A 10,595-nucleotide genomic window follows, 5' to 3' on the forward strand; every position below is an offset into this window, starting at 1 on the left:
TTAAGAAACATGCGATAACAAGCAAACGTTGCAGATGTTTCAATCCAATGTTTCAGTTGTAAATGCTTGTTTATGAATGCTTGATGATCATGCTTATGTTATGCAAGGCTAACACCCGAGGTGTTACATCTAGGACGTTGATAACAATGTGTATGGAATTTGTATATTTAATGATGGATTGTATATATTCTTGTGAATTGGACTTGTAATTGTAGTTTATAGAATACTCTTATGCTTGTAGTCGCGGTCGCGGGGTGTTCGGCAACGTGAACGCGGTTCGGAACGTTGGTCGTGGGGAGTTTGGCAACGTGAATGCGGTTTGGAATGTTGGTCGCGGGGCGTTCGGCAACACGAACGTGGTTCGGAACGTTGGTCGTGGGACGTTCGGCAACGTGATTTTGAATTGTAAATTTGAATTTTTTGGCGGGAAAACGTACTGTAGGGGCGGTTCTAGATTCAACCGCCCCTACAAATACCTGTTTGTAGGGGCGGCTGGTACTACAGCCGCCCCTACAAATCGATTTGTAGGGGCGGCTAGAAACACCAGCCGCCCCTACAAATCGATTGGGGCGGCTGGTAATACGAGCCGCCCCTACAAATCGATTTATAGGGGCGGCTAGAAACACCAGCCGCCCCTACAAATTGATTTGTAGGGGCGGCCTGGGAACCGCTCCTACAAATACATGATTTGTAGAGACCCTTGCGTAGGGACGGCTGGGCAAACCGCCCCTACAAAGAGTTACCAGCCGCCCCTAGAAATGCTTTTTGTAGTTGTGTTTGTAGGACTGGAACTATGGTGTTCCTCTATTTTTTTGTAGCAACTACTCTATTTTTAGCCAACATTATGATTGTACAAGTTTGTGTTTTCAGGGAAAGGTGATCAATTGTCTGTTGTCGGGTACTAGAGGGATAGCATAGGACATTGGTAGAATTATGGCCCTGCTCTATTATGTTAATATTGCTACTCAATGTTTGGTACAAACATTATCGTAAATCAAGGTGGGCATAGAATGTGTATTGTCATTATGGCCGTGCTGTATATATATATATATATATATATATATATATATATATATATATATATATATATATATATATATATATAGACACACACACACGGTAAGGCTATTCTACGATTGGCCACAGAATAACTTATTCTATGGCCACCTTGATTTACGATAATGTTTGTACCAATTTACGATAATGACAATACACATTTACGATACATGAGTTACTATAATTCAAGATGATACTTACCATAATGCTATAGTAAATTACTTATGAGGGAGTTACCATAATCTCGTAAATTAGTATAGTAATTATCGTAACTCAAAGTAGCCACAGAATAACTTATTCTGCGACCAGCTATAGAATAGTACGTCTATGGGTAAGGCTATTCTGCAGTTGGCCATAGAATAACTTATTCTATAGCCACCTTGATTTACGATAATATTTGTACCAATTTACAATAACATGAATATGCATTTACGATACTCGTGTTACTACAACTCACGGTGATATTTACGATAATGTTATAGTAAATCACTTAGTAAGGAGTTACTGTAATCTCGTAAATTAGCATGGTAATTATCGTAACTCAAAGTAGCCACAGAATAAGTTATTCTATGGCCAGCTGCAGAACAGTAGTTCTATATATATATATATAGTTTACCTTCGTAGCAACTATTCCTTCTATTTCTGAGTGGTATAATAATGTCTTTGCTGGTTTCTCGTAAGTGTATCTTCTCCCACCCAGCTCGATTCAGCTAAAGCCTACCTTCTTTTTGTAGGATTTCTATTTGTTTATGTTAGATCTGGCTCCATCCCTTGAATCCACTTATCACTAGCTATCGCAAGATAGGCATGCATGAGACCTATGCTACGCAAGCCATTTTTCACAAGGTACGAGGGTCAGGATAGCTCAATTGGTAGAGCAGAGGACTGAAAATCCTCGTATCACCAGTTCAAATCTTGTTCCTAGCACAGAAAAAAGGATCTACCGAATAGATATTGATAAAAATTACTCGAGATGGATTGGGATACATATTCTAGAATAATATAGGAGTATTATTTTTTCATCTAAGTAGATAAATCTCTAAATAGTGACACTTCTTTTTCTTTAGGGACTAGGTTATTTTCTTTATGGTACAGAAGGAGGTGAGATTAGGTTCCCTTTTCTTCATTTTTTCATTTCTTATTGTGCTATTCCGAATATTTTTATATTCTTGCTTATCTTATCTTACTTTCCTAGTTGTTCTAAGTAATGCGTGGGGTACAAAGTTCGTGGTAGGGAACTTCTTTGAGTCATCATATTTTTCTGTTTATACTAAGGAAATGAATATGCGATTTTCCAAATTAGAGAATCGAAATGAAGCCCTTTTTTGCTCAGTCTATCTGGATCCTTTTGTATAATAGGAATGAATTCTAATTGAAATGAATTCTAATATAATAGGTATTCCATTTCGTCTAGGAACAGAGCGTCAAAATTTTCCTTGACTTGAATAAAATCTAGAGTTGTGTTGTATAAGTGAGCATGAATTTATTATCATTCAATGAGCATCTTGTATTTCATAGAAATTGGGGGTTATATAGTCCTTACGTAAAGGCCAGCCTATCCAACTTTCTGGCATTAGGATACGTTTAAGGCGTGGATAATTCTCATAAGAGATTCCCACCATATCATAAGATTTGCGTTCTTGAAAATCGGCACTTCTTCAAATCCAGAAGATAGACGGGATTCTAGGATTATCCTTTTGGGCAAAGCCTTTTAGCCTGATTTCTATTTCTAGTTCTAGACTCCTCTCAAACTAGCCTTTTTTAGGGCTTGCACATTCAAACTGAGATTGAATATTCATAGTCTCAAATCAACTACTTTTTATTAGGTTTCTTTACTCCACTTTCACTCTTCTAGAAGTGAGGCTAAGACAGAGGTTAAGACATAGGCTTGTTGGGCTCACTCACCTCCTACACTTTGTTATAGCCCACGTAGGGCTGCGTATAACATAAATTGAGACTGGCAAAGACCGTCTGGTGAAAACGCCGCAGGCGCGAAGCGTGGTGGGCCTGCACCGGGGAAGCATAGGGAGGAAAGGGAGCCTGGACGGTGGAAGAGCCAGGGGAGGCCGGGTCATTTGACAGAAATGGAAGGTCCTAGCAGCTCATTCATTCGTGGAAAAAGAGGGGGGAGCGAGCCAATGTATCAATGAATAGATTTTTGATCAGTGATTCACCAGCCACTACATTCTTGGATCCCATCATATTCTCAAACCTGGTGGCTCGCTTGATTGGCAGTCCTATAAGCTCATCTTGCATACAAATTTTTGGGGTACCAAGGCCTGCATCCACCAAGAACATTTCTTCCCTTAAGCGTAAGCGTAAAACTAAAGAGTATTTGATGCTTTGGGTGTTACCTTTCCTTTCCCTATCTCAATTCCTCATCCATTCCGTATGGATTCTCCACCGTCCCCTACAAGCTAAAGTAAGGGAACAAACTATGCCAGCTCAAGCTAGAACTCACTTAGAAGGTCAGGAAAGAGCGACTTTTCGGGAGATCTCCTCCAAATCACCAGTATGACTATCGAAATCGTGAGCATCAGCATGTAGGTTCTAGATCCAAGTGGTAGTATCGAGGCCCTTAGCTATTGTTCTTAAGAAATGCCTGGGTCTGGCCCATTCCTCAAAAGATGTTTTTACAGGATCCCTATCCACAACAATTTGAACTTATGGTTCTAACGGGTGAATAATCATTAAGTCCTCCTCTTTCCGGACAAGACATACAAAGAGACCCTAGAATCCTAGCAAGAAAATATCCCTCATTTTTTAGGTAATTGAAGTGGGATTGACGAATAATATATAAAAATAATAGTGTTTATTAGTGTCTCATAAAACGAAATGACATGGGGCGTGGCCAAGTGGTAAGGCAGCGGGTTTTGGTCCCGTTACTCGGAGGTTCGAATCCTTCCGTCCCAGATTTTTTCTGATGAAGCGAAAGATAGAATCGTATTGTGCCCTGCACGACACAAAAGTTTATTAAAGAGAATAATTCTCTCTTATGAACTCGTAGATTAGATGCATTTCTAAGCATTTTTTTCTTTCTCAGAAAACAAAAAATAAAGTGTCAAGTCCAGTCAAATTTAATATCTTTATTTTCATGAAATATTTTTGTCTATCAGGCACATTCAGGATATGCCCCTACTACTCATTACTCATATGTGTTTTGAATATGTGTTTTGAAATTTGAACTTTTTTGATAAACTTTATACCCCGTATCTATGAAGTGGGAATTCTTACAGGATCTATTTGACACCCAATATGAAAGAAAAGAAGTACCCCCCTATTTATTTTCCAAAAAAAAGAGAAAATCCTTTAGCTGAATAAGGGGCGGATGTAGCCAAGTGGATCAAGGCAGTGGATTGTGAATCCACCATGCGCGGGTTCAATTCTCGTTGACTCATATAAGGCTCGCGATCGGGTGCATCGTTGACTCGGGGGCGGTTCCATACCCATTCTATCCGGGCCTAAATGCTGGAGTTTCAGAATGAAGTCTACTTCTTACTGACTTTCTTAGAATGCTTCCTATATTCTTAACACATTGACGTCTAAGGCTAAGCTTTCTTTCTAATGGTAAGCCGGGGATGTAATAGTCCACCTCACCCTAGCTCTCTTTACGTTGATATAGGTTGCTTTTTTTATGACTAGTCCCATATAGATGGTAGACCTTATTTTCTACCTCCTCTACCTAGTCTCACTTTTACTAAGGAGGGAGAGAAGAGGGTTCTCCGGGACGGAAGACATCTCTCACTCGTACATATATGGATGGGGAGGCTACCTCTACAAGGGAAGAAACTGAGCAGCAGAGATTTTGGCAATAGCAAAGGGGATCCAGATGATTGAAGAACAAACTAACTAACAATCTAAATCCAGCTTTTATTTGGGTCGTTGGACCTTCAGGCTTCGGGTTAGGTCATCAGGATCAAGCTTATCATGGACAAGTTCTGAAAAGGGCCTCGGCCTTCCTATGAAATAAAGAGGGTGATTTTTTTTATACTTTTGATGCACAGTCTCTCGTCTATTTGCCCAATTCAGACTTGGTAATTCCACGTATACACATGAAGTGGTAGGTGAGGGTGGGGGGTTCTATTTTTGAAGAATAAGGAAGAGGAATAGAATCTCATTCATGTGCTCATGCTAATAGAAGAGCGGATCCAATACACATATATAAGGCATGGGTTGTTCTTAACAGCGATGGCTATTCATTTAAGTCTTCGGGTAGCACCACCAGATCTTCAACAAGGTGGAAATTCTCGTATAGTATAATAGTAGTAGATGGCGGTAAATCCTACAACGGTACTTCCGTGGAGATACGATCCTACAATTTGAATAGTTACCAGCCAAGAAAAGACTACTCAAAAATCTGCTACTTCGTTTCCAAGCAAGCAAAGCGCCGCTACTTATTTCTTTCACTTCAATTCTATTGAATTCTTTTTTTCATTAATAGTTTGGAAGTCAATTCAGAAAAGCAAGCAAAGCGCCGCTACATAATCAGCTACTTTTAGGTGGTAGCTGTGGGTCCACGATCTATTCTTGTTGGTTTGGATGGAGAGCGGCTTGATGTCATGGAGAAGGGCCTAACTAAGGGCTAAACTAAACCTAAAACCTCCTATATATAGTTTTGGATGGGTATAGCAATGCGGCTTTGTTTCACAAGCTTGTTAGCACCGTGCAATTTGCTGAGAGGAATGAAGTACATGTGAATGCAGCTTTTGACAAAAGGCTTTCTTCAAAGGAAACTTTGGAGAGGGTTGACTAGTCCATTTATCATTCCATCACTCCCCCAAGCAAGCTCAGGAGTTCAGGTGGATCGTCGCCATTTAGCTGCTTTAAGCCCGATCGCCCTTACGTCATATTGGCACTTCCACCGAAGATATATTTTTTTTTCGGGTTCCGCTCCAACCTTTAGGAAAGAAAGCTATTTAGCAATAACCCTCAAACAATGTAAACTCTCAACTCTACATGTTAGAGGGAGCTAAATCAACAGGTGCTGGAGCTGCTACAATTGCTTTAGCGGGAGCTGCTGTCGGGATTGCAAACGTTCTCAGTTCTTCGATTCATTCTCTGTGTGTGTGTGTGTATATATATGTGTGTGGGTGTGGGTGTGGGTGTGGGTGTGGGTGTGGGGCATATCACTGGTGAATGCTTACCAGATATGATATATACATCTAAGTTATGTACCGCAGAGAACACCGCCTATTGACCAATTACTTCATTCACTAGCGACGGCCATATCGTGGCTATTCCACCAACACCGCAATCAAAATCCGAAGCCGGCTGCATGTTTGTACATTGGACACACCTTCTCATGAATTATATACCAGCTGAAACCAGCTTAGCTGCAGCAGAATTGGACCAGTAGTAACCTCACACATAAAAGTTGGGTGGCATACGTCCTTGTCCGTGACCCCCACCCACCGTAACCCTATAGACACCAGAAAATCTCATTGTTTCAAACACAGGGTACTAACGTGAACAAGGTCTCAGCAGCCATTTTCATTTCTTACAGTATGTTGAAAAAATTCGCAGTCTCGCTTCTAATAATTTTATTAATTTCGGTAGCTAAGTACTTGTAGGTGGTGTTGTTGTTAACGCTCTAGTTCTTCCATTTGTAAAATATGAAGTTTTGGACATTTATATGCATGCATGATCCCCAATAGGTATATAAATTTGACCACAACTTTTTATATTATTTATTTATGAACATGATAATAGGTTCGCAATTTGTAAAATTATATGCACTACGAAAATACTTTTCACTACATAGTACATCATGTTTATGTATGATCAACTTTAAGTAAGGGCATGTTCGGGACTGTTACACTTCACACTTTTTCAGCTAAACAGATGCGGCGTGCGGCTCCACAAACTCTGCTCTAGAGGGGAAAAAAAGGTGTGATTAAGAGAGTACCTAAAGATGTGCTTTAGAAACTCTAGATTTTTCAGAAAAAAAAAAGGTGAGCGATGGGTCCATCTGACCCTGGTGCGCTCATATACTGGATCACCGACGCGTGGCAGGGAAAAAAAATCGAACGCTCGGCGGGCATATGCATGGTTGTTGACTCCTTGGCATACATATGAATGGTCGTTGACCGGTTCAAGTCAGTCCCCAGCAGCTCGGCGGCAGCCAGTTACGTACCACTGTCCACAGGTATAGCCTATAGGAATCCACATGAACGCATGTCCTTGTATGCGGAACGCTGCGAACTGAACGAGATCATCACCACGCACGTCGTACACTGGTACTGCTATGCTATAAATAGAACGCACCTCCTGCTAGCTTCTCCAAACCACGCAAAACCATCGATCCCTCTCTAGCTAGCTAGTCCATCTCATACTTGCTGCTCTCAGCTAGCTAAGCTACCTAGCTAGAGCCCAGCCCCCAGGAGCGAGCGGGAGAGCTATAGCTAACAGCTCGTCGGTGTGTCGTCGTCCATGGGGAGCGCACCGGCCACCGTCCACGAGATGAGGCGTGCGCAGCGCGCGGATGGGCCAGCCGCCGTGCTCGGCATCGGCACGGCGAACCCGCCGACGTGCTTAGCCCAGGACGAGTACCCTGACTACTACTTCCGCGTCACCAACAGCGAGCACCTCACCGACCTCAAGGGCAAGCTCACCAGGATCTGCAACAAGTCCGGCATCAAGCAGCGCTTCATCCACCTCAACGAGGAGCTGCTCGCCGCCAACCCGGACTTCACCGACCGCACGCGGCCGTCCCTGGACGCGCGCGTGGACATCGCCTCCGCCGCCGTCCCGGAGCTGGCCGCGTCTGCCGCGGCCAAGGCCATCGCCGAGTGGGGACTGTTGGGGTTTAGTCCCACATCGTGTAGCGATGGTGGGGGAGCACAACATATAAGGCGGTAGAACCCTCACCTATCAGGCTAGTCTTTTGGGTTGGGAAGGCCCAAGGCCTTATATGTTGTAGCTCCGGTGGACCTAGGACCTGTGGGAGCGCAGGCTCGTGGTAACGAGCCGGGCCGGCTGTAAGCCAGCTCCAAGATCGTGAACTCGGTGGTCACCACCGGTTCCAACAATTGGTATCAGAGCCGTCCATGGTCAAGAAAGCTAAACCCAATAAAAAATCTCGAGCGTCACACATATGGCGGGGGCACTCCGATGTGTGACTAAGGGGGAGATTGTTGGGGTTTAGTCCCACATCGTGTAGCGATGGTGGGGGAGCACAACATATAAGGCGGGAGAACCCTCACCTATCAGGCTAGTCTTTTGGGTTGGGAAGGCCCAAGGCCTTATATGTTGTAGCTCCGGTGGACCTAGGACCTGTGGGAGCGCAGGCTCGTGGTAACGAGCCGGGCCGGCTGTAAGCCAGCTCCAAGATCGTGAACTCGGTGGTCACCACCGGTTCCAACAATTGGTACCTATCAGGCTAGTCTTTTGGGTTGAGAAGGCCTAAGGCCTTATATGTTGTCAGCTCCGGTGGACCTGGGACCTGTGGGAGCGCAGGCTCGTAATGAGCCGGGCCGGCTGCAAGCCAGCTCCAAGATCGTGAACTCGGTGGTCACCACCGGTTCCAACAATTGGTATCAGAGACGTCCATGGTCAAGAAAGCTAAACCCAATAAAAAATCTCGAGCGTCACACATATGGCGGGGGCACTCCGATGTGTGACTAAGGGGGAGATTGTTGGGGTTTAGTCCCACATCGTGTAGCGATGGTGGGGGAGCACAACATATAAGGCGGGAGAACCCTCACCTATCAGGCTAGTCTTTTGGGTTGGGAAGGCCCAAGGCCTTATATGTTGTAGCTCCGGTGGACCTAGGACCTGTGGGAGCGCAGGCTCGTGGTAACGAACCGGGCCGGCTGTAAGCCAGCTCCAAGATCGTGAACTCGGTGGTCACCACCGGTTCCAACAATTGGTATCAGAGACGTCCATGGTCAAGAAAGCTAAACCCAATAAAAAATCTCGAGCGTCACACATATGGCGGGGGCACTCCGATGTGTGACTAAGGGGGAGATTGTTGGGGTTTAGTCCCACATCGTGTAGCGATGGTGGGGGAGCACAACATATAAGGCGGGAGAACCCTCACCTATCAGGCTAGTCTTTTGGGTTGGGAAGGCCCAAGGCCTTATATGTTGTAGCTCCGGTGGACCTAGGACCTGTGGGAGCGCAGGCTCGTGGTAACGAGCCGGGCCGGCTGTAAGCCAGCTCCAAGATCGTGAACTCGGTGGTCACCACCGGTTCCAACAGGGACGCCCCGCCACCGACATCACCCACCTCGTCTTCAGCACCTACTCCGGCGCGCGCGCCCCGAGCGCCGACCGCCGCCTCGCGTCCCTGCTGGGACTCCGCCCCACGGTGTCCCGCACTATCCTCAACCTCCACGGCTGCTACGGCGGCGGCCGGTTGCTCCAGCTCGCCAAGGAGCTCGCGGAGAACAACCGCGGCGCGCGCGTCCTTGTCGCCTGCTCCGAGATCACGCTCATTGCCTTCTATGGGCCCCAAGGAGGCTGTGCCGACAACATCCTCGGCCAGGCTCTGTTCGGCGACGGCGCCGGCGCTGTCATCGTCGGCGCCGACCCCGTCGCACCCGTCGAGCGCCCGCTGTTCGAGATGGCCTTCGCCTCGCAGACCACGATACCGGAGACCGAGGACGCCATCTCCATGCAGATCAACAAAGGTGGCATGGAGTACCACATCTCCAACCAGGTGCCTCGTCTTCTGGGGTGCAACGTGGAGCGCTGCCTTGTCGACGCGTTTCACGCGCTCGGCGTCAGCGCCGCATGGAACGACCTTTTCTGGGCGATCCACCCCGGCGGCCGTGCCATCCTGGACCACATCGAGGGAGTGCTCGGGCTGGACGACCGCAAGCTGGCGGCGAGTCGCCACGTGCTCAGCGAGTTTGGCAACATGAGTGGCACCACGGTGATCTTCGTGCTCGATGAGTTGCGGCGCCGTCGCGCAGCGATGGCCAAGCAGGGAGGGGAGGCGCCGGAGTGGGGAGTGATGATGGCTTTTGGACCGGGAATCACAATCGAGACCATGGTGCTCCACGCCCCTAGCAACCTCGACCTGGAGGGAAATTAACAATTTAAACATCAACCAAAAGGACTATAACTTCTATATAAACATCAACCAAAAGGACTGTAACTTTTTTATATAAACCCGGTATAGAGGTTGCCCTACCTAAAATAAGGTCCTTACCGCTAATTCATGGACCATAAGGTGGAGTGTTAAATTTGTTCCTTAATTGTCAGCGTGTTATTATATTGTTGTGTTATATTTATGTTTGTTTAGTCTATGCCTCTATATACCTATATATAATCTCCTATACAACTAAAAAGAACAAAACGTGGACACTTTTTTGTGCGACATTCCAACGTGGGCCCATGGTTCTGCCTGCTGTGATCCCGCACCCCTACGCCCGTCCCTTGCATCACCCGTGCGATTTGCCCCTACGGATTGGAAAGAAAATCAATCACGCAAGATTGGAAAGAAAATCAATCACGCACGCGAGCCAGTCACGCGCGGTTCCTCACCCGGCTCCCCCGTCGTCGCCCTCACCTCCTGCCACGGTCTTGCGCCGTCCT

General features: G+C 46.0%; 1 protein-coding gene across 1 annotated transcript; it reads left to right on the top strand.

Moving 5' to 3' along the window:
• Nucleotides 1-7,381: 7,381 nt before the first annotated feature.
• Nucleotides 7,382-10,092, top strand: LOC136463548 (bisdemethoxycurcumin synthase-like). The gene is made up of 2 exons (XM_066462538.1): nt 7,382-7,847; nt 9,255-10,092. Exons 1-2 carry the CDS (start codon nt 7,486-7,488, stop codon nt 10,090-10,092), a joined length of 1,200 nt encoding a protein of 399 aa, XP_066318635.1. The 5' UTR covers nt 7,382-7,485.
• The last annotated feature ends 503 nt before the right edge of the window (nt 10,093-10,595 follow it).

The sequence above is a fragment of the Miscanthus floridulus genome, chromosome 7, assembly GCF_019320115.1.
Source record: "Miscanthus floridulus cultivar M001 chromosome 7, ASM1932011v1, whole genome shotgun sequence".
Taxonomy (NCBI): domain Eukaryota; kingdom Viridiplantae; phylum Streptophyta; class Magnoliopsida; order Poales; family Poaceae; genus Miscanthus; species Miscanthus floridulus.

What these genes read in the sequence shown, in the direction of transcription:
- LOC136463548 (XM_066462538.1), top strand. Translation starts at nt 7,486, where the DNA reads ATGGGGAGCGCACCGGCCACCGTCCACGAGATGAGGCGTGCGCAGCGC. An exon ending in GCCAAGGCCATCGCCGAGTG is followed by an intron (nt 7,848 to 9,254) that starts GGGACTGTTGGG and finishes CCGGTTCCAACA; the next exon opens with GGGACGCCCCGCCACCGACA.